At 32.5% G+C, this 26,497-nt stretch overlaps 1 protein-coding gene across 10 annotated transcripts in view; it reads right to left on the reverse strand.

The window, feature by feature from the left end:
- The window catches only part of LOC306863442 (receptor-type tyrosine-protein phosphatase mu-like), a 234,528-nt gene that overhangs the window by 69,698 nt on the left and 138,333 nt on the right, over positions 1 to 26,497 (reverse strand). For 6 of the 10 annotated variants that reach the window (XM_079406771.1, XM_079406777.1, XM_079406776.1 and 3 more), the window contains exons 12-14: positions 15,081 to 15,354; positions 10,654 to 10,690; positions 2,764 to 2,899 (exon numbers count right to left, since the gene is read on the reverse strand). In XM_079406771.1, the coding sequence (XP_079262897.1) occupies positions 2,764 to 2,899; positions 10,654 to 10,690; positions 15,081 to 15,354 (447 nt within the window). Of the gene's footprint in view, positions 1 to 2,763; positions 2,900 to 7,101; positions 7,177 to 10,653; positions 10,691 to 15,080; positions 15,355 to 26,497 lie in introns of all 10 variants that reach the window. The other 4 variants (XM_079406778.1, XM_079406773.1, XM_079406772.1 and 1 more) reach the window with 1 other exon arrangement.

The raw sequence follows: 26,497 nt of genomic DNA on the forward strand, positions 1-26,497 counted from the left end.
TTGAAAAAAAAAAGCGCCTTTCATCAATTTTTCTCTCTTATCTTGCTTTTCTTTCGCTTTTTTCTTTTTTTCTGCACAAGATAAGCTTGGAAAATATTTGTGCTATTTCCCGTCGCCGGGTCATTAAAGCGATGCCGTTTGTTTGAGAGCAGCGCGGGGAGAAAAAATTAATATTTCATCAGGCAGCATGTATTGGTGCCACAAACCGTGTAATGGTGCTTATCAGAGCGATCAAATCAATTATTCTGTGTTCAGTTGACAAAAGGGGCTGTTTGAAAAGCGAACATAAAATCAGCATTGACTCATTTGACTTTCATGTGTTCATGGGCACATTGGATGGTACCATGGCATGGGAAGATTTCTAAACGGTACAGGAGCAATATAACAGCTCTCTGAAGCTGAAGTGTGTCATTTTATCCCACGTTCAAAAACATTCTCGTATTTTAATGTTCACAGTCACTGTAAGTGAATCAATGGCAGTTTGACACTTTCAAAATATTCTCGACCAATGACGTGAGTTTGGGGGCGGGGCTACCTGTTTGATTGACACACGGTGGGAGTGCAGTGCAGCTAGGGATGTAACGGTATGAAAATTTCTAATCACGATTATAGTGACCAAAATTATCACGGTTATCAGTATTATCACGGTATTGTTAAAATGTGCTGGAGATGTTCAAAAAGTACCGATACATAAATCACTTCACCAAGTTTCATACTTAAAAATCAACAAACAGCAAATAAAATGACTTTTTGTTTGCATAATCACTAAAACAATAACATTACCAGTGAGGTCTGGATTTTAAATGACAATTTGACTGACACCAGTTTAATAGCATGTTCAAATAAATAATGTAAATGTTCAAATAAAGCTTTGATAAAGTTTAACATAAAGGTAGACCACACATTTCAGCCTTTAAAGAAAAGGGTTAAATTAAAATGATAATTAATAAATGATTATATGTATTTTATCTGCTCCATAAATAATTCTATATAGCATATCTGAGTTGTTTAAATGTACATAAGTTTGTTTTTCATCAACCGGTTAAAATTTACAGCAGGTCATGCAAATTTGGTCAATTTTTTGGCCAGACAGAAACTGCACACAGACTGAATGTAAATAAGTGTCTGTAAATCCACTCTCTGACAGCAGGTGGCGCTTTATACGGAAAAGCTGAATTACAGCTGATTCCTGTGAACTCCGCGAACACTTCCTTTAGGTATTACATGGAGCGATGATGAGAACAAAATGCCATCAAATCGTTTCTGAAGACAGTCCGAACCTTCAGAGGAACATTCATATAATTAATTCATTGATATATTAATTTGTATAATTCCCTTAGCACTCTTTTAAAACCTCCCAGCTTTTCCGCCCTGTTTTCACTCAGAACGAAACTACTGTGCTGCCGTGCGCTCGTGAGACTGTTACTGAAAACTCTGCTTTATGCTGGACAGTATTTATTTATCGCGAGTTGTTTAAATCACGGTAATCGAATACGGTTTTAATGATAATTAAAATATGAAACGGTAATACTAACCGCGGGGAATTTTATCATGATTTATCGTCAAACCGGTAATCGTTACATCCCTAAGTGCAGCATAAATTAATTTCAACTTTTTGTCTCATAATTACAAGTCACGTTATGTAAGATTTAAAGTCACAATTATGACTTTTCATCTCATAATGTTGACTGTCATCATACTTTATCTCAATTACTGCTTACACTGAAAAAATTATTCATTGAATTTACTAAATTGTTTTAAGGTAAGTGGTTGCAATCAATTTATTTTAGCTACATTTAAATAAAAAATGTAGTTGACTAACTTTCAATTTTTTTTTAAATGTAGCTAAAATTGTTTGCAAACACTTACCTTAAAATTTTTTTTATTGTTTTTTTCAGTGTAGTATGTCAATTTGGACTTTTCTCACATTTTCAAATTCATGTCATTTCTTTTTGTTTCATTATTTCACTTATTATGTCATATTTTTGACTTTTTACCTCATTTGTCACAATTGACTTCTTATTTAATAATTTATCTCATTATTATAACTTTTATCTCATCATTTCTATTTTTGTCATAATTTCAACTTTTTATCTCAATTATTGCTTAGTATGTCAATTTTGACTCTATTTATGACCTTTCATGACAATTTAGATTTCTTTTATCTCAGTGGTCACAATTACTTTATTTCATAATTTATACTTTGTCGAAATTATAACTTAATCTTATACATTTAAATTTTCATGTCAAAATTTCAACCTTGCGTCTCATAATTATGACTTTTTATGCTTAGTCACATTTTTGACTTTTCATGTCATAATTTCAACTTTGTATCTTATAATAATAACTTTGTCCCAACTATAAGGTTTTTATCTCATAATTGATACTTTTATTTTACAATTATGACTTTTATCTTATAAATATTCCTTTTCAAAAATTTGACGCACTAATAATTATGACTTTTTAAATCATAATTATTACTTGATAATCATTTTTCCCATATTTAAGTACTTAATGTTGTCTAATGGTATCTTACTGTTCAGAGTTTTTATTAGCGAGTCATTGGCCCTTTGAATCAACACTGTGATGCTTCCAGAACATTCTCAGCCAATGACGTGAGTTTGGGGGCGGGGCTATCTATTTGACTGACAGATGGTGGGAGTGCGGTGATGCTTAAATGACACACTTCAGCTTTAAAGGAATTAAACACAATTTCATGTTAATCAGATTAAATATTGTTGAACAGAAGTGAAGCTCTCTTACCGTTTCTTCATGACCAGCACCACGCCGAGGAAGATGATGACGAAGAGTAGGATGCCAGCGATGACGCCGGCGATCTTCACCGTGTGATCCGTCTGTTTCTCGGGTTCCACGGCATCAGGCTTCAGGGTCGCAGCACCTGGAACAGGAAATCCAGACAATCATGGCTGAAATGAGAGTCACTGTGATCTTATGATAAAAACACAACACATGTGACGTACAGATATTCAGCACATTATCAATACTGACAAAACATTGCTAGCAGCAAATGAGTGAAATAAGATTTATATGATTGTGCTTTCTGTTAATAAAACAGGTTAGTATTAGCAGACGATTAATCAAGTTAGTTGTTCGGTTGATCATTGATTAGCTTTGCTTGCAGAAAAGAAGAAAACACAACTGATATCTCATTAAAACCTCAACTGTTTCTCCTTGACAGCAATGAGAGAACATGGAGACTCCTGAATCTCATATGTGTCTCCTATGGAGTTTGAGAAGATGTCTCAAACTGTGCTCAGATCAGACACTAAAGTATACAATCAGAGATCTCAATATCAACTCAAACATTTCTCACCACATACGCCAAAGATCTAATGAGCTCAGCTTTATTTCTCATAAGCAGTTTTAGGAAGGACAACTGAGACAAAGGAATATATTTTTAGCTCATAAATTTGACTTTTTATGCCATGATTAGACTTTTTATGTCATAATTGTGACTTTATTTCATAATATGACTTTTTGTCAGTTCCAACTTTTTATCTCATAATTTTTATGCCATATTTATTTAGACTTTTATGCCATATTTAGACTCATATGTCATAAGAGAATGTAAATAAATATTATATATATATATTTTTTTTTTTTATCTCAGCTGTTTCTCAATAACAATTTTGGGAATTTAGACTAAGAAAGTTTAATTTACTTTTTATTTCAATTGTCAGTTTTTTATTCCACATTTAGACTATTTCATAATTACAACTGTCACAATTACGATGTAAAATGTCTAAATATGATATATAAAAATAAAAAATATGTTTTTTTTTTTTCTAAAATTGCTTATGATAAATAAAAGTCCTGACTGTTACAAAAATTCATAATATGTCTAAATTATTGTATAAATAGTCAATTATGAAACGCTACCATTTTTATATAATAATTTTATATAATATACATATTTTTATATAATATTTTTCCAATTTATGCCATAATTATAATTTTTGTCACAATTAGAACTTATCTCAGCTTTTTTCTCCATTTCTTTTTCAATTGTAAGAAAAAACATCGGAGACAAAGTTTTTACTTTAATGAAACATAACTGAAAACTATAAGTCACAAAGACATAAAGAGCAACATCTGAGCGATATCACTCTCCTCTGTTTGTCATCTAAATGGACTAAAAGCAGCTTTATTTGCAGCACTGAGGAGGAATAGCGAGCGTACGAGAGGCCAGAGGGAAACAGAGCGAGCGCGTTTGCCTGTTTACTGTATAATGTGATGCATGTCGACCGTGTGCCCGATGAAATATCAATTTCCAGCATTAAATGAGAAGAGGATGAAAAATAGTGCGGACGCAACGCTCATTTGAGCCGGGCCGCAGATCGGTTCCTTCTGCCAGCTACGCTTTTTCTATCAAGGCCTGACAACATCCATCAGCCGGGCCTATGGGCTGCCGTTGCCATGGTGACAGATGAGCAGGTTCCCGTGTTTGGGCTCCAGTTTCTGTTTTGCTGCAGGTGATTCCCAACAAACAACAACAAAAAACTGCTTCCCAACAGATACTCACAAAACTATTTTCTGCCACATAAGAAAAAAAATCATGGTTTGGTAAATTATGACATACTATTATGGCATAAAAATTATGACTTTTTTCAGAATTATGACTTTTAATGCCATACTTTCTATTTTTGCCATAATTCCAACTTCTCATGTCTTTTTATGCCATAACTATGACTTTTTATCTTGAAATTTTGACTTGTCATAATTCAAACTTTATCTCATAATTGTCACAGTTATGACTTTTAACTCAGAACTGACTTTTTATGCCATAATTTCAACTTTTTATCTAATAATTATGACTTGATCTTGATTACTTTTTATTTATTAACTGCCACTTTGTTGTCACAATTTCAACTTAGTATGTCATAATTTTGTCTTTATATCTCATATTTTCAACTTTTAATGCCATCATTTCAAACCTTTATCTCATAATTATGACGTTTTAGCTAATAATTCCAATTGATCTCATAATTATGACTTTGTCATAATTTCATTTTATAATTATGATTATCAGTAACATTTTTGTTTTTTCGCAGTAACATTTTATCTCATAATTTCAACTTGTCAATTAAAATTTTTATATCATAATTAGGATTTTAATGCCATTATGAGTTCTCATAATTTCCGCTTTTTGTCATAATTTCGTATTTTTATCACAAGTATTGATTAGCATGTCTTCATTTTGACTTTATACTTCATATTTTCAACTTTTCGTGCCATAATTTCACATTTATCTCATAATTGTATCTTCTAATACCACAATTATGACTTTTATCTCATAATCATGGCTTAATTGTCATGTCATAATTTTGACTCTTCTGTCTCATAATTGTGATTTACCAATGCATGTTTTTTCTCTCACGTGGCAGAAATAAGCTTACATACAAAACCACTGTATGGAAACCATGTCGACTTCAATGTAAATGTTGTTGCCTTATTCTGCAAATCATGTAAACGAAAACAGAAATTGAGTCCAATTATTAGCATAAGTGCATACATTTCTCTAGGCTTTAGTTATTATCATGATGTTCATTTGCATTCTGGAGTCTGGGTTTCTTCAGTCTGGATGGAGGTGAGAGAGAGTATTTGAAGACAGGCCGCAGGCTGCAGCGCAGGGTCGAGGAGGAGGACGAATATGGCATAAACAGCCTCGCTTCAGATGACCAGAGGTGAAACCATCACATTCTCGCTCACAAACAAACATGCAAACCCTTAAAGGAACAGAATCAAAAGCTGCACTGTATCCATGATTATGCACAATGATTCAGTAATGGGTGAGTGATCTGAAGATGTGCTTATATAAGGGTTAATTAAAAACAAGCCAAGTTTCTCTTTACCGTTCATCTGTGGAAAACATCACTTTATCATTAAACATCCACAGTGAAACGACTGAAAGGTGAAATCCTGCATTTCACAGTGGCACATGAGAGCGTCACCTGGGACTGTTCAACAAACAGGAAATATTGAAATGTAATTTTCTGGCGGGATGTGGTTGTCATGCATTGCAAACGCCGCGGCCTTTGGTTTCGGGTTTGCCGGGGCCATATTGATTCCTTCGACGGACATCGGTGCTGAATAAAAATGAGCTAATTTAGTGACTCCTGCTCCGGTGTTTATTTTCCACAGTAAATGTGTGCTTTCAGCGTACAGATTCAGCTAATGGAAAGTGACCTTCTACAGGAAGCAAACAGCAGGGATCAAATGAAGCTCATCAGACGGACGGTAACCCTGAAAATCCTCAATTACCTTTTCAACCTGCATCCATTCAGGACTAAAACGAATCAACAAACGCTGCTTTACACAACACTCACGGGTTTCACTAATACACATGGAAGAAATACTGAAATATACCATACAGCACTACATAAAAAAAAACATCTAGCTCACATTTCACCCTAAAAATTTTAATAAAAAATGTGAAAAATATAATTAGCACAAGAACAAGAACGAATAGCGATTTAATTTTTTTTTTTTTGCTTTATTATGCTTGTTTATTTTTATTGTGACATTATTTTCAAGAAAATTAAAACACTTTAACTAATGCATCCAGATATTTTACTTTGGGTTTTATGTTTGTTAGTTTGTTTATTTATTTATTTATTTTGGTCAATTTCTTGTCAACGAGTCTCATTAAAATCATTAAAACCATAATAAAAAAAAAAAAAATCAGAATACATATAGGGCAGCATAACAAATACTACCATGATATATAAACCAAAAAAACCCTAAATATTGTTATTTTCACATTATTGTAATGACTATTTAATTAAAATGCTACATTTTTATGCAAATATAATAATAAAACAAAATAAATAAGAAAATTTCACATTACAGTAATGAAAATTTGTGGAAAATGCGAAATCTTTTTGCAAAATGCAACAATAAAAATAAAAAAACATTAAATTATATAAATAAAAATATTAAATGATAAATATAATATATTTCCTTTTTTTTACATTTGGGAGTGAAATATGATCTGGACATGGCCAGGAAACAGGAAACAGGCATGGTTTAACACACATACACACACACACAGAGAGCGAGGTGGATGGTGGAAGTTCTGACCTGTTAGTTGGTTGTCGCCGGCAGCAGGTGCGATACGCACATACGGCGTGGTGAGCTGAGTCACAATAATGGCAGCTAGAACAAGAGAAGAGATCCAGCCAAACATGCACAGAGAGAGAGAGAGAGAGACATGCTGAGGCATCGTTACATCTGTAAGGTTATTAATGCAGAGCAGAGAGACAGACAGACGCTCGTGAGCCGCCGACACAGACAGCACTTCACTTCACAACTCATTCTGCTGACATTCTCACTCATTTTGTTGTGTGCTTTTGTCATTTTTATTACCTTTCGTTCTTTTTAAATGTTGATTTTTAGGTTTCTTTTTTATTTCTGTTTTAGTTTTTATTTATTTACAGTTAGTGTACTGCGTTAGGCTAACTGAGACTATTGTCCTCATTTGTAAGTCGCTTTAGATAAAAGCGTCTTCTAAATGACTAAATGTAAATATCTTTTTTCTCATAATTATGACTTGGTATGTCATAAGTGACTTTTTTATATATTTGTCATAATTTTGACACTTTTCTCACATTTATGCCTTTTTATCTCAAAATTATTACTTTTTATAGCATAATTTGGCTTTTTCTCAATTATGATGTTTTATCTCAATTATTACTGTTGCAATTTTGATCTTTTTCCTCATATTTATGCATTATCTCATAATTATGACTTATCTCATAATTGAGATTTTTCTAAATTTTGACGTCTTTCTCATAATTATGACTTTTATCTCATAATTGAGATTTTTCTCAATTTTGACGTCTTTCTCATAATTATGACTTATCTCATAATTGAGATTTTTCTCAATTTTGACGTCTTTCTCATAATTATGACTTTTATCTCATAATTGAGATTTTTCTCAATTTTGACGTCTTTCTCATAATTATGACTTTTATCTCATAATTGAGATTTTTCTCAATTTTGACGTCTTTCTCATAATTATGACTTTTATCTCATAATTGAGATTTTTCTCAATTTTGACTTCTTTCTCATAATTATGACTTTTATCTCATAATTTGACCTTACCTCAATTGTGACATTTTTTCTTAATATTATTACTTTTTATCTCATAATTATGACCCAGTATGTTATAATTGAGATTTTTTTTCTTATAATTATGACTTTTATCTAATGTATTTTGTTTTATTTCGGCTTTATTTCATTAACAAAACAGTATTAATAGTTTTAGTTAACGTCTCATGTATTCTTTGCAGAAAAGTCATTGCCAGAATCTAAACTCAACTGGCCAAACGGTCAAGAGAAATATTGTTTTTAAATATATTTCATTAAAGACCACAAACTACCAAAAAACAGTCTAATATATTTATAAATTGATTATTTTACCCAATATTTGTGTTTTCTGTTTCTATGCTTATTTGTCAAGAATTGCATTATTAGCTTGGCAACACACTAATGTAAATCTCTAATGAGCAGATATGCTGCCTATGTAGTGTTCCAAACCCTTACTATTGAGGGTGTATATCAGTTTCATAGAGCAGCGGCTCACAAGGGCTTTGGAAAAGAGCTTGAGAAAGACAGAAACACTTTATTCACATGCTCAGTGAGTAATAACAGCTGGACATTGAAGGTCAGTGAATTACTGCATGAATATTTTTGACATGTATGTGGAAAACACTATAAATCTACCCTTCATGTGTGTTTATGAGACATTTATGGCCTATAGTGTTTAAAACCTGTCTGTATGTGTTATGATTGACAGGTATAGAGTGCAACTGCCGCCATAGTTCGTGCAAAACCAATTTTAGTCAATGCATTTTCATTTTGGACAAACAATAGAGGACAGATTTTCTGCATCAGATGGGTTTCATGTTCACGATTGTTTTCAAAACTAAAGCCACAAACTCTCATTTGCATCGAATAGGCTTGACACCATTAGAGACATGGCATGTAGACAGGAAAATAGATTATGTGCCATCTGTGCTCAATTAAATCACAAACAGCGGCGAGAGAAGGCCAGAGCATCGCTAACTGCCGCCCAAAGTCTCGAAACGGTCCACCAGAGGTCAGAAAACACAAAAACACCATCTCTGTATGTGAAGCCATTGAGTTTATATCGGAGTGATTCTCCATCTGTCGCGATGTGAGATGATTCCCCTCAGAGCCGTCAGACTCTGCATCCAAACGCGCTCTTCTGCATTTTAACATCAAATTTTGTGATTGCGTTTTCAATGAGACAGAATGACAATGTGCTTTGTTCATTCTGATTAAACTACCGTCGCTTTCAGATAATCAAAGGTTCAAGGACTTTTAACTGACGCACCAGTGTGATTTATTCATTTATTATTCTGGATTAAGAAAATTACACCTATTTTTGAGAACATTAATAATAGTAATGATTTTTTGCATTGTGTTTTCATGACAAGTAAACACAATTTACCTTATATTACATTATTGTAATTCTGTTTTAGTTTTTTGCTTTGTTTTTTTTCTCTTCAGTTTTTTAAAGATATAACTGAAATAACATTTAAATAAACAAATAAAGTTATTAAAATGAATATTACCATGATATATAAATTAAAGCTAAAACCATTATTTGCACTGAAAATTAAACATTTTTATGCAAAATATATATTTTTTAATTTTCTTAGAATTTATTTTTTTATTTAGCATTAAGACAATTATGCCTATTTTTTAGGAACATTAAGAATAGTCATGTTTTTTTGCATTGTGTGAAGATATTACTAAAGTAGCACTGAAACAAGCAAAAATTACTGTTTTTAATTTTAACTAATAATACCATGATATAAAAAATTAAAAATTAAAAGCATGGTTATTTTCACATTACAGTAAAAGAAAATGCTAAATATTTAAATGCAAAATGTAATTTATAATATACATTAAAATAATACATTTATAAATGTAAAATGTAAATTGATTATTTTTTTATATTTATTTTCAAGAACATTAATAATAATAGTAATATTTTTGTGTTTTCATGGAAATTAAACATTTTATCTTATATTGTAATTCTGTTTTATTTCATATTTACTTACGATTTACTTTAATATACAAGTAGTAAATAAATTAAGGAGTCTGAGAGCATAGGGAAACTGATTTTGTCATTTCCTCTGATTGGTGGAGATTTCTTTGCAGAATCATGGGTAATTTTTTGTTTTTTTTAGTTTTTCACCAGGAATTCTGCTGTTAAATGCAATTATGTAAAAATATCCCATCGATTACCAGCCACAGGGCTCACAGTAGCTCTGTCTTTGTAAGTTACCACAAAAAAAAAAATCAATTCACATTTGGAGGAAATGAAGGATTTTGACTTCCAGACTGTTGCGCTCTATATCTGCTATGATTTTAACATCTTGACTTGATCAAATGTGCCTGAAGTACAGCTTATTTACTTACTACTGTCTGAAACGTTGGCTATTTGTCATAATGCATTGTGTTTCATAGAGTATATAGATATGTGAGTGATCAGTGTGCAGTGAGTGGTTTCTGCAGACGAGCTGGAATCAGTGGCAGCGCTGTTCAGCTTTAGAGAACATGTTTCAATCAGTGCACTCGATTACTCTCACACAGACCCACCTTTAGTGGCCACGCGAACACAATCGATCTTAGTTTCCTGTGAGAGAGAGAGACAGAGAGAGAGAGAGAGAGAGAGAGAGAGAGAGAGACAGAGAGAGAGAGAGAGGGAGGGAGGGAGAGGTAAAAGGGAAAGCATTAGTTTTGTGTCACATGAGATGCAAACCCATGAGCTTCAGTAATAAGAGCAGCTCACTTCTGATGAACCCATAAACACAACCAACTCTGAAACATGAGGGAAAAAGCTGCAGATTAATGAATGCTTTTACTTTCATTTCCTCAAAACCATCACTTATTTTCACCTGTGATCTTGACAATACTATATTTTTTATATGAACACTTTCTGTATTTCTTGGAAATTTATCAAATTAAATTTCAAGTGCAAGTTTCAAAGCAGCTTTACAGAAAATCATGATATTAATGTTAATATATTTTAACATCTTGTACTATTTGCTGTTTCCCTGTAAAAATACATCAAATTCCTTAAAACAAGATCAATTTATTTTAAAACCAGAATATCAAGAATCACAAGAAAATAAGACGTGTTTTTCAGATAATATTTCTTTAGTTTAAGTTTATTTTTTGTCTCTTGGTGAAATAGCTTTTCTGTGAGATTCAAGGTTATGTTACTTGATAACTAATACTAAAATAAATAAATACAAATTAAATTAATAAAGAATTAAAAGGAAAAAACCTAAAAGGATATATATATATATATATATATATATATATATATATGATATAATTTTCTTCATGTACTAAAATAACTAAAACTGTAATAAAATAAATAAGAATATACAGACATTAAAAACAGCTAACAATTATAAAATCATACAAAATTACTAAAATTAAAATGAAAAATTAAATTGAAAAAAAAAAACTAAAATAACAACAGTGAGATTTCTGCTTAAACCAACACAATAAAACAAATGAACATAATTGAAGATATATTCTCTGAAAACAATCTCATGCAATTCTGCTTCTCAAGTAAATTGATCTTGTTATTAAGGCTGTTTATATGCAACCAGACAAGAGCTGGTGATTGAGTAAATGAGTAAAGGCGTCCAGATAACACTGAATCTCAGCAGAGACGCTTCACGAGCTGCTTCTGCTCCACAGAAACACCAATCTGCTGCAGAGTCGGAGCGTAAAACACTCGATGGAAACACTGTGTGGTCTGACTTCCATCAGACTCCTGCGACGACCGGCAGGACATTTTACTGGAAACAAGATGCCGCTGGTGAAAGTGTTTCACCAAACGGGAGAATGAAACAGGTTTCCAGTGAAAGAGAGAGATTTATCTGGTTGGGCCGCGCGGGTAATAAACAGCACAAAACGCAACAGGTTCAGTGCTGGTGCACGACTGTGAATGAATGAATTAATATTTATTTATTTAATTATTTATGCATGCATGCATCATAAGCTATCACTTCACAATCATGCACCAGCGCTGAACTTGTCGCGGTGTGTGCTGTTTATTACCTGAGAATATATAGAAAATTTAAACTTATTTTATTTCAGCTAGCTTCCTAGGCAACATTTCTCATTTCTTGATCTCAGATCATATTGAATCTTGAATTTTTATTTACTTTCATTTGATGTGCTAAAATAGCTAAAATTAAATTAAATTTAATAAAAACTATTTAGACGTTTAACTGTGGTAATAAAAAATGACAAAAATCACTAAAACTTTAAAATTAAAATTAAAACAGGAAAATAAAAAAATAGGAAAAATTTTGGAAAAATATATAAATTATATATAAAAGTTTGGAAAAATTTAATATTAATAAAAACTAAAATAACCCATAAATTCGTATTCTTTAATAAGCAGCTGCATATGTTTGTATTTAAACATTTACCGGTATATACACAGTGGTGTGAAAAAGTGTTGGCCCCCTTGATTAATATTTACATTTGTTTGATCTGAAACATTAAAGTGTGACAAACATGCAAAAAAATAAAAAATCAGGAAGGGGACCAACACTTTTGTTTAAAATATTAAAATAACACTATTGACTGTTGTAGATTTTAAACTGACTGGTCTATCTTTAAAAAAATTATATATCAAGCATTTGAATAAATAAATTTAAATTATTATGTAACAGAAATTAATTTTAAAATTAAAAGTTGTATTTGCTAACATTAGTTAATGCATTAACATGAACAATGAGCAATTATATTATTACTATTATACTCATTATTGTGCAAATGACTCCAATAAATCCCTACAAAATGAGATATTTTAGAGCAAAGAAGATTTTCCTGATATTTTACTGTTCCATGATATTTGCGTGTTTTCCGTGACCGCTGTGACCCGTAACACGCTCTAAATCTCAGCGTGCGTGACGTTTCTGCAGAGAAACACCAAAAGGCCACGAGAGGTTTGATCTGAAGCAGGATTCCAGGAGCTCGTTTTCTCTAATAAGCCTCGATCTGGAGACGCTTTACCTGACCTTACCACGAGTCTGCAGAGAGCAAACACACACACACACACACACACACACACACACACAAGTTCTGTTATGGAGGAGCGTCTGTCTCCCTTCTCCTGCACTGAAATAAAGGATCGCCTTTTCATTAGGGTCAATTTGCATATAAAAAAGAGAGATGGCTGATAATTCTAATTTCCAATTAGACTGGAGTGTTAATAATGCATCCGTGAACAGCTGAAGCTCCGAGTCGAGCGTTTAATGCGACTCTGTCCTCACTTCACTTTCATTGCCTGCAAATTCAGCCTCTTCAAACACAGCCGGCCACATTAATGCACCAGATCTCATACGGTCTTATATCGCTGTATGCACATTGTGTTCTACATATATAAAAGAAAATATTAACTATACACTATATATATACTTTTTTTTTTTGGTTGTGAATATAATCATCAAACTCTTAGTGTTACCACTATTATTATCAATTATATTATTTAGGTTTTTCAAAGTACCATGGAATATTTGAATATTTATAAAGATATTTGAATTAATATTATGGCAAAGGTGTTTGTAAATGTTTGCTTTTGAGATGTGTTTGTGATGTTTTGAATGCAGCACTTCATTTTGCAAGAGATGTGAGGCATTTTGCATTTTGTGTGCAATTCTTGGATTTGTGTGTAAAGTTTTCAAAAAAAGAGGCCAAGTTTTGAAAATGTGTGTAGCTGAAAAAAACTGTAATGAACCCTCGTCCAGATCCACAGATTCCTGCAGATGTTCCTTCAACACCAGCACAGAAAACATGAACTCTAAACCAGCTAATAAGCATCTGCAAACAGCAGGCCATCATCTGACCTCGCCACAGCATCCAGTGCGGCTGGTGTGAGACACTGAAGAAGCCAAATAAATGTGGAAGCTCTGAAAGGCAATAATTGGAGGAGGAGGAGCGTCTGAAGCGCTGAAGGTCAGTCCTGTTCTCCTGTTTCTCTGTAAACCAGCGTCACCGGGGAGAACAGAAACTGCCTCCTGTAATTGCTGCCGCTCTGCTAATTGGGAGCAATTAGAGAACAGCAGCATGCGACGCGAAGAACGCTGGACACATTATTTTACAGCAACAAGCCCAAAACACAGCGCACTTGACCCAGAGCAGATCGCAATGATTCATCACAGCCACAGAAGATGTGTTATTTTAAATCAGCTTGAATCTTAAGTTATTTACTCAAATCTAAAATCCCAAGACTTTCAGTCAATTATCTTTATATCATTATCATTTTAAGCACTTACACACACAAAAATGTATTTATATAACCCTTGTTGGGTTATATATTCTATCACTCAGTGAAGAAAAACTATATAAAATATATTAATTATAAAAAGTTATAAACATTATACAAAATATTTCTAAAAATAAAGAAATAAAAATAGGTTATTTATATATAAAATAAATGATATAAAAACATAACATCTAAATAAATCTGCATTGTAAAAGTCATAGGTTGTTTACTCGGTGTTTCTATGAATTATTTTGATATTTTCATATAATGTTATGATATATATGATAATGAAATGAGATATATAAATTAAAAAGTCTTAAGTCTTTATATATATTATATATATATACACACACACATAGGCACACTGTATATTGCTTATACATAAATTATATAAAAATATATAAATATACTGTTATTTTAATTGCTTATGTGCATCAGAGTGAGAAAAAGTTCCACTTTAAGGGTGCGTTGCAATAAATAATAATAACAAATGGAGTCTGGTTTGGTTGTAAAGGGCAGCGTTTAAATTATTCTCGGCCCACTGGCTGCTAATTACCTGCTGGAGGTTCTCTCATATAACGGCTGTTTATCTCCTTCAGAGACAATCAGAGTTACTGAAACACATGTGTGATGAGATTGTGATTATAGTTTACTAGCACTAGAGTTAGTTTGAGACAGGAGTGATTCCTCAGCTGATGTCTGAGGATCTGTGTGTTTTATTGCGTCTCACCCCGTTGGCCGTGCTGACGGCCTGATAGTAGACGCTGTAGCTCTTGTGTGGCAGCAGAGGAAGGTTCCAGTAGCCGTCGTAGGTGCGGTTGTCTCCGACGGTGAAGGGCAGCGGCGTCTGGATGCGAGCGGCCGGGAACTCTGCGCTGAAATAATACTGCGAGTTGAGGAGCGACGCGTTCTGGAAGTGGATGGGAATCGGGTAACAGCGCAGGATCTCAGCGGCTCTCCGAGAGCGACGTGGACGCTCCTCTTCTACCACCACCTGATACACACTGCAGGACACACACACACACACACACACACACACGAAACAACGTGAGGTGATTCACAATTCTGTGGAGAAACTGCAAATATACAAGATATACTTGTCAACTGAAATGAAATACAAAAAAAAACATCACTGCAAATGTGACTGAACAATATTTACTCATTTAAAATAATCTAAAATAAATAATTCAGTGGATTATTTTCTTTTTTTATTGTACAATTTATATATATATATATATATATATATATATATATTCACGATACATATACACATATAATAATAATAATAATAATATAATATAATATATATATATATATATATATAAAATCATTGACAAGGCTATTATAGAGATTTTTTTTACTGACTGGTCTGTCTTTATAAAATACCATTCTTGGTAAGTAAATAATATAATAAATGAATAAATAAATAAATGAATAATAATACACGAATATATACAATATATAAATAAAAATGTAAATAAATTATTTATATATATAAAATAAATATATATGTAAATATATAAATGCCAAATTTAATAACACATTATTTATATATAATTTTAAAAAATCACATACCAATATATAAATATGTAATGTAAAATTTACATTACATTAAATTTTTTTTTACAATTTATATATAAATTATATTAGAAAAAAATATTAAATATGTAATATAAAAATATATAAACTATGCAAATAAATAAAAAAATAATAATTGACATATCAAATAAATTCTATAGAAAAATAAAATATGTAATATAAAACATATATAAATGAAAAACATTTTTAAACAAATTAATAAATATGTTTTATATAATATAGTAAAAATATTTTTATAATATATTCAATTCAAGCTTATTTGTATTGCGCTTTTCGCAATACAAATCGTTGCAAAGCAGCTTTACAGAAAATTGGAAGTTTAAGTAATATTTTAAGTTTAAGTAATACATATGTACACATATATATTTTATTATATTAAAATACATTCAATTATATATTTTTTTGTAAGTGATGGCATTCTGACAGCGCCTGTATTATGTGCAAGAACGTTTGAGCTTCCAGTAGAATCTGGCATTTCAGTCTTAAACATCTGACTGGCGAATCTCAAACACACAAACGCCAAACGTCTTCAGCTGGAACATATGAGCGGCGCTTCCTGGAAAACACAGCGAGTCCATGTTTGCTTCAACAGGACCGTGTTTAGCGGGATAATCCGCTGCTGGACCGGCACCGGCGCCGAGATGTTAGCCAGGAGTCTTCCTCTGAACACATTTAATTAACTGGCTAAAGCCGGCGGCCCGAGGCTAATTTACTGCGCCGAGCGGCCCGATCCATCTGCAGAGGATCTAAACAGTATGAAATAGAACCGCATCGTGCTATTCTCAGATATTAAAACACTGAACTCTGACACGCAGGGCTGCATTTCTGCTCGAGCTCAGAGAAAAAGAGCCAAACAGCAGCAAAATTACTGAGCTTGATACGGAGGAGAAATAATGGAGCACGAAGAGCTTTTCTCTGCAAGTCTCCGGCGGATGAAGAAAGCCAGAGCCGGAGTCTTAGCGAGGATATGGCCTCGGAGACACGCTGAGACAATCAAATGAAGCTGAAATTACGAGCGGTATTACGGCTGGACTTCCTCCTTCACTTCCTGTGAATCAGCTGATGGAGAAACACAGGAGACAAACGATCACTCCGAGCACTACACACCCAAACTGCTTCCTGCTCACTACAGCAAGACCAGCACACAGTCATCTAACTATCATTCTGTCCATCCATCCGTCCATCTTCTATTCATCCATCCAGCCATCCATCCATCTAGCATCCCTCCATCTATTTATTTATCATGTATCCATCCATCCATCATCCATCCAGCTTCCCTATATCTATCACTCTATTCATCCATCCATCTATTTGTCCATCATATATCCATCCATCCATCCATCTAGCATCACTCTATTTATCTATCCATCTTCGATGCATCCATCTATTCATCCATCATCTATCTATCCATCCACCATCTATCTGTCCATCATCCTTCTATTCATCATCCATCCATCTATCCATCCATCTTCTATCCACCCATCCATCCATCTTACATCCCTCTATTTATCTATCCATCCATCATCTATCCATCCACCATCTATCTCTCCATCCATCTATCTATCTGTCCATCATCCATCCATCCATCATCTATCCATCCTTATACCATCTAATCATCCATCTATCCACCCATCATCCATCTAGCATCCCTCCATCTATCTCTCCATCCATCTATCTATCTGTCCATCATCCATCCATCATCTATCCACCCATCCATCCACCCATCCACCCATCCATCATCTATCCACCCATCCATCCATCCATCCATCCATCCATCCACCCATCCATCATCTATCCACCCATCCATCCATCCATCCATCCACCCATCCACCCATCCATCATCTATCCACCCATCCATCCACCCATCCATCATCTATCCACCCATCCATCCATCCATCCATCCATCCACCCATCCATCATCTATCCACCCATCCATCCATCCATCCATCCACCCATCCATCATCTATCCACCCATCCATCCATCCATCCATCCATCCATCCATCCATCCATCCACCCATCCACCCATCCATCATCTATCCACCCATTCATCCATCCATCCATCCATCCACCCATCCATCATCTATCCATCCTTATACCATCTAATCATCCATCTATCCACCCATCATCCATCTAGCATCCCTCCATCTATCTCTCCATCCATCTATCTATCTGTCCATCATCCATCCATCATCTATCCACCCATCCATCCATCCACCCATCCATCATCTATCCATCCTTATACCATCTAATCATCCATCTATCCACCCATCATCCATCTAGCATCCCTCCATCTATCTCTCCATATTAGTTCAGTCTTTGATCAGAAGCTTATTTCTCTGTTTTCTGTTGATGAGGCAGCAGTGAAGTCAGAACAGCAGCTCGATCCCTTCAAACGAACCGCAATGAAAACGTGTGATTGGTGCAATTAGCTGAACATTATCCCGGACCGATTAATAATTGAATTAAGAGGGCTTTAGGTTAATCAGACACGGATTAATTATTTCACAAAGGTTAATACAATCAATAACTTTTGTTCGGGAATCATTTAGTCATTCGCTAATCGCCTACATGATGTTCAGCTATAAATCCAGTGAAAGAGAGCAGATTCTCCAGCGGGAGGTCAAACTCCTACATTGAGCACAAACCAAAATAAACCTGCTTTCTAGGGGGAGAAATTGTGCTTTAATAAAATAATCTGAAAAAAAAAAACTAAAATCTAAAAATAAATAAATACATGAAAAATATATAATTAAAAATAAGCCTATATGTATGTTTATATATATATATATATATATATATATATATATATATATATATATATATATATATATATATATATATAGACATGATAATCTCAAAGAAATAAAATAAATAAATAAAATAAAATATATAGTGTTTATATGCATGCTAGCAAATAAATATTAAATATAAATAAATTACTGAGATATAAGAAATTACTAAGAAATATATAACGTTTTTTTTTTTTTTTATTCTTTTTTTAAGCAATGTTTTTCAGTTTAACATGTTACTACACAACTTCAGACACCATTTGAATCAGACGGCATTAAATATTAATTAGAGAGCGAAAGGCGAGTGATAGGATGTTTAATGACGAGCCGGTGCTGAGAGGAACAAAGGGCAGATCTGGAGCGTCAGCAGAGAATAATTCAGCTGCTAAAGAGCAGAACAAGGCTTTTCTGAAGATTTACTGCTGACTTAAAGGCCAGCCATTACTTTACAGATATGACATCGACCGCTGTGATCTACAGACCTTCAGCTGAACCACAGACACACATCACACACTCAAACACACATCAGCACCAAACACACACAGCCGTATGAAGCACAATCATCATCATCATCATCATCAGGACTACGCTTTATTTTTCAGAAACAAGCTGTGCATGTGACACAAACACAAACACTTCCTGTAGATTCATTCCTAGCACTCAGTGTACGTATGTGTCTTTCATTAGGAAGTCGTTAACACATACTGTCATACATATTATGAATATGAATATTATGCTTATGAATATTCACATATTACTAACATGTGCGACTATTTGAATTCATAGAGGGTCCTAAAGTCTGATACCACCAGCAGAATATGTCTATTTAGCACTTTTCTATACATGTGTATTGCATATTACAATAATAAAATGTGATAATTCTTCTATTAAAAATATAAAAATGTCAATATGAATATATTTTACTATAACTTTCAACTATAAATATAACTTAAAAAAATATATTTTCAGCTCTAAATGGAATTTAAATAAAAAATAAATAAATAAACAAACAAATAAAAAATCTAAGTGACCTGATTTTAGTGACTTTGGTGATGTTGTACATTAATTCAAATTTTTTATAATTTTATTTATATTTATATATATTTATAATTTTTATTGAAATTGAAAACAAACAAAAACTAATTAATTAATTCACAGGTTCTTGTAATTTTAGTAATATCATATTATTCCTGACTTTTTAAAAATTCTAAAACTTTGTTTTTAGAACAAACAGACAAACATAACCAACTAAATAAATAAATATATATCCAAATAAAAGGACAGTAAATACATTTAATTCAATTCACTTCACAGGTTTTAGCCATTTTCTGTGTTTTGCAGCTTTAATTGACATAAAAAATAAAATAAAAATAAAAAAACTAACAAACTAAATAAATACATATATAACCAACCAACCAAATAAATAAATTAAAAAATTTAATGAATAGTTTTAGTGATTTTTAGTGATGTGGTATATTATTCATAACCTTTCACAATTCTAAAACGGTGTTTAATTAACGGTGTCCAGCTTTAATTAAAATGAATAAATATTGAATTAAATTACATTAACATGATTTCAGTGTGGTCAGTGTCGACTTTTGGAACCTGCTTTATATGAATATAAACGTACATTAATCTTCAGTGTCACATAAGTAATAATGACTGCTGTTTGTTGTAAGTATTACTGTAAGTATTACTGTAAGCCGCTGTGTTTTCAGACAATGTTGGTTTTCTCAAATGCAGTAAATCTTCCTCTCGTTTGGCCTCCAGGATCAGAGACCTTACAAACTCGTCCTTTAATTAACGAGGAGGAAGCTGAAGCCATGGCAACCGGAAGCTGCTGGAGCGCTATGTGAGCGGAGCTCGTTAGAAACACGTAATCAGCACACGGACGATACAACAAGCCTACAAACCTGCATCGACAACAACAGACAGAGAGAGAGAGAGAGAGAGAGAGAGAGGATTCTGGGTTCAGATGATTCATATCTCAGTCTGAGTGTGATGTACGTGAAGTTAAGGCCGAGCGCTGGACGTATTGATCAGCCTCGTGTGTCCAGCAGATTTAATAGCATCTCTAAAGATCCCTGATTTACTCCCTCTTTCATAAACCTGCCTCAGATTTACACCTGATTCTGGAGGACAGCAGCTCCGATAATGGAAAACACAGACAGAGATTCACTTTCAGGAAAATCTACAGTCCGAGAGTCTGACGGAGGAAACAGGTTTCAGGACAAAACAAACAAAAACCCTAAACAAACATGTCCAGGCCCTAAAATAAAAAAATGGTTTCTTATTTTGGACAGTACTATGGTAAAAAGTACTCATTGAAAAATTGGTGTGAATTTTCATACTCAATTTATTTTTAAATTTATTTGACCTTTTTTTCTAAAAAAAAAAAAACAGTAAGGCATTACAGTAATGGTTGGAGTTTAGATTTCAATAAATAATTTTAAAATAAAAAAAAGTACTACCTAAAAAAATGGTCTGAACAAAGTAGCACACATTTTTAATTAAAATAATACTTAAAATAAAATAATCAAATACACAATTTTTTCATTATAAAAGTACTAAAAAGTGATGAGAATTTGGGGTAAAATGTTAGTTTTTTTAAAATAAAAATATATATATTTTAAAAAGTATCATTAAAAATTATAATTTATATAAAAAAGTACTCTCAATTGTGAGCCACACAATTTTAATGCTTAAAATAATAATAAAAAAAAAAACAAGTATTTAGGGTAAAATGTGATTTCTTTTAAACAATTATTTAAAAAAAAGTTTCAACTTTAAAAAATACTTTAAATAAATTATTACATATTTTTGCATTACAGCAATGATAATTTGGAGTAAAATGTATTTTTTTAATAAATAATTATTTTATAAAAATATAAAAAATAAGTGGTCATTTGAAAAATGGGGTGAGTCTAAATTGTCAATTTAAATAAGATTTAATAAAATAAAATAAAGTAAAATTTAAAAATGCATTACAGTAAAGAGGATTTAAATTTATTTAAAAAAATAATGAAAATAAAATAAAAACTGGTTATAAAAGCCTCATTTTCTTCCTTTTTGAGGTGAATATGATCTGAAGTTGAGAATCACCTAAAAAGTCATAAAATTCTATAAAGACAAAATGCTGTTATGATTTCAACAGAAGTTAATAAAAATCAACTTGGAATAAAATATCCTAAAATGACAGAAAGGATCATAAAAGGACGATCAGGGGCTGTAAAAGCAGCACGACTGGTTCCTCTGCTGTTCTTTAAGAGGAACCGGGGAAATCAAAAGAGGATAAAGATTTCTTAGCATATGATCCACGCAATAATAAAAGCTGCTTTCTGTCATCATCAGCGATGCGGCGAGATACGCAGAGACTCTCCTGAGACGCCTCCTGAAGAAAGAGCAGCCGCCTCGAGGGACGAGAGCGAGAACAATCCCATGCTCTCCAGAAATAGAGGAGAGCGGCTGCTTTCACATTACAGAGAGAGAACCCTGCGGAGGCGACGGCCGAAAAACAGCAGCCAAACGTTCACACTGATCCCCTCACGCCATTGTGCCAGACTTCAGAAAACATCTCGTCTGCCGTGAAAAGACCAACACGCGCTCGCATTCAGTTCAGTCCTACGCGCTCGCTCAAAGCAATTCCATCGAATTCATGATCGGCATCAGACATCTGCTGTTTGAGATGCCGTTTAATCTCGCCTCGTGTTTAAACGTTTACATGCGGCAGAAATAAAGGCAAAGCAGCTGTGACCAATCTCTGCCAAAATAGACACCATGATACTCATGAAGCCACACACATTATCAACTGAAGTAATGCTTCAAATAATACAGCTTATATATGTATGTGTGTGTGGTGTGTGTGTGTGTGTGTGTGTGTGTGTGTGTGTGTGTGTGTGTATGTATGTATGTATATATATATATATATATATATATATATATATACACACACACACACACACATATATATATATATACACTGCATATATATCCATAAAGTTACACATATTTCCTTTTTAAATTATACTAAAAATAAAAAAAAAATTAATTAAATTAAGCACTTTTGACATTACAGTAATGATAATTTAGGGTAAAATGCAAATCTTTTATCATTTATACATATATAAATAGTAGTAGTACATGTTGAAAAATTGTTATGATCAAATATTTACAAATTTTTTATATAATTAATAATAAAATTATATTTTTTGCATTACAGTAATGATAATTTAGGGTAAAAAGTTTACTACTCACTGGGCATAAAGTCACACTCATTTCCATTTAACAATAAAAAAAAAATAAAAAAAAAAAAAATTAATGTTTAATAATAATAATAATCATAACCTACATTCATTGTAATTGTAGTAATTACAGTAATGGGGGAAAAAAAAAATCACACATACACAAACATATAAACATGCATATATACATACACACATCAAAATCCATCTGATCTGCTATGAAAGCCATGAACAGCAAACGTGCTCTGATTGAATTAAGTCGTGTTTTCAGTTGTACACGCTCGTATTGAACGCTTTCCCAAAGCAATCGAATCGCATTTATGATGAGGATGAAACATCTGCTGTTGGAGAAGCTGTTTAACCTCGCAGTGTTTTCACGTCGAATATAAAGGCACCTCGGCTCAAACCAGCTGTGACCAATTTCTGCCAGAATAGAGCAGGAATATGAAAGCGTTTAGAAACACGTTTCTATTTCCATCCAGCTGCGCCACTTTGTTCGCCGCTTTTCTAATTTCCCCCGGCTTCACCTGAACGCCGTCTCAGTCGCATGATCTCTGTTAGAAACATACAGCCGCTGCGTTTCACTCTGAATAACATCATGATGCTCAGAAGAGCCACACTGGGGTCCAGACTCTAAATAAAGAATAATACTTCTTATTTATTTATTTATTTAAAGTAATATGAATTTGGGATAAAATGCACTTTTTATCATTTTCAAAAATATATTTTAGTACTCACTGAAAAATTGTTGTGAGCATAAAGCTACACACATTTTAAAATTAAATACTAAAATAAATGCATAACAGTAAAGATTATTGATTGATTGATTGATTGATTGATTGATGTAAGTAATGGGAATTTGGGGTAAAATTAGATTTTTTTATAATTGAAAATGTTTTTTTTAGTACTCATTGAAAAATAGTTGTGAGCATAAAGCCACATGCATTTTGAAATTAAATAATACTAAAATAAAATAAAATAATGCATTACAGTAAAGATTATTCATTTATTTATTTGCATTACAGTAATGATAATTTCGGGTAAAACTATTTTTTTAAATAAAATAATTCATAAAAGTACAAATGAATTTTGACAATGAATAAAAAAACAAGTAATAATAATAGTAATAATTAATAAATAATACTTCAATAAAATTTGTAGTTATTTCAGTAATGGGAATTTTACTTTATAATATATATAATATATAATATTATTTCTCAGAAAACCAGCTTTAATATCTTATCATTTTGCATTTCAAGGAAATGTTTCTTGATTTAAGAATGTACTTGAAATGCAAAACAGTATAAAAATAAAATTATTCATACAATTTTTATTTCATAAAATATTATTACAACAAAAAAACATTCAGAGGAAGAACAAGACTTTTTGCACTGAAGATATGCATATAATTATTCATTAAATAATTTCTTTGTTGAATTTATAACAAAAATAACCATATTGTGATACTGATTTTGGATCAGCATTTTATTATTTTTAAATATTTTGAATACATTTTTATATTTGTATTTTCAATTTTAGTTTTTATTACTATATATATATATATATATGGTTTTCATTCAAGGTTGTTATTTTGGTATCAAGTTAAACCAAATGAAAACTATCTGAAATAAGCGCAAGTTTTTTGAGTTATAGTTTATTTGGAGATATAATGAGTGTTTGAGTGCAATCTATGCTAAAGCGTGCCGTGGTGGTTATTCAGCGCTGGGCTGAAGCACCCAAAGACAAATCCCCTTGTTAATGTGCCAAATCACACTCGCCGCCGCTAAACAAAACCCACCCTTACGCTGTAATTAACAAAACGTGCGTTTCATTAAGACCTGCCAGAGCTAATTAAGATGACGGGGATCACAGGAATCGGCCGTTTTCTCACCTGACTGAATCATGCATGAAGATGACTGTAAGAGAAAGCGTTTCCAGACCGAAAGCGACTCCAGAGACGTTTCTAACAGCATCTTTTGTCACCCGTCTGTCCGCCTCCATTAAAATGCCCTCGGACAAGAATGGCGTCTGAATATTTCACCATAAAGTCAGAAGTGCAAAAACAGCCGCGTGGTTTATTCATGCTTTCATCATTCATTCATCAAGATTACGGCTGAAAATAAAGCAAGAGATAAAGACAAGTCTTCCTCAGAACAGACCAGACTCAAGACTTTCGGCAAAACAAAAAACAACTCTTTACTTTTCACCCACTGTTATTTTAATATCATTGATTTTTTATTAATATTTTAATTTGAAGTAGTTTTTGTACATTTATTTATTTACATATTTACTTATTTATGTGTCTATCATTTTTATTTACATTTTAGCTTGAGTTATTTTAGTACAGCAAGAGAAACTAAATGAAAAGGAGAAATGTTGCATTGGCAACTAGCTGAAATAAAATTAGTTAATTATATGGAAATAAAATAAAATAATTAAATATAATAACAATGATTTTGATGTAATTAACAATATATTTTTCTATATTTTATTTCAGTTATTTCTTATTTTAAGTAGCATTTTTTTTTATAATTTTAGTATTAGTGAAGTATAATGATCTTGTTTTGATAACAGAACATCCAAGAAGTTTGGTCAGAACATCTGAGACTCGACTGACACTAAACTCAGGACGACTGAACGTTTCTCTCAGTCGTTAACGGTTTTAATGAGCAGCAGATATCAGTGATTGAATGACTGGACGGTTTGAGATCATTAAGAGAGAAATGAGATTTTCACCCAAAATATAACGTTTACTTCTAATGCTCTACAAACGTGAATGTTAAAATGCCCAGTTTTCTTGATTATAACTCTATTTAAAGGATACTAAAATGTTTCTTACAACATAAATATAAAACCTTGCTACATGTACAGTGTTAGGCTAACTGAGCCTTGTTATAGCACTTGTATATTATTGCTCTTTTGTTGGTTTTGATTGCTTCTATTGTCCTCGTTTGGATAAAAGCATCTTCTAAATGACTAAATGTAAATGTAAGATTATCCTATTTAAATCAATGTGGCATATGAGCAATCAAAAGTAATCTACCCAGCACTGATTATTTGAATGTTTATTTTTAACGAAGAACCAGTTTGTGATTCAAATGTTATTTAAAGGTTACAAAAAACATTCGTAGAACGTTCAGAGTACAAATAACATCATAAGGACATTCTGAGAATGTTGTTCTATGAACGTTTTCTCTGAAAGTTATGACAAAATATCACGTTTTTTTTTTCAAAACTTTACACACAAATCCAAGAATTGCACACAAAATGCAAAATGCCTCGCATCTCTTGCAAAATGAAGCGCTGCATTCAAAACATCACAAACACATCTCAAAAGCAATCATTTACAAACACCTTTGCCATAATATTAATTCCTGTGTGTTACATAGAGAACTGTGTGTTGTGTTTAGCAAAAAGTGTTTTATGAAACTGAAAACGTGTGTTTCTGCTGTCTGAGAGTCAGCTTTCAGAAACTGTGACAAGGAAAGATTCTGTGTAAGGAGCTGAAAAAAACTGT

Source organism: Barbus barbus (genome assembly GCF_936440315.1).
Source record: "Barbus barbus genome assembly, chromosome: 44".
Lineage (NCBI taxonomy): Eukaryota > Metazoa > Chordata > Actinopteri > Cypriniformes > Cyprinidae > Barbus > Barbus barbus.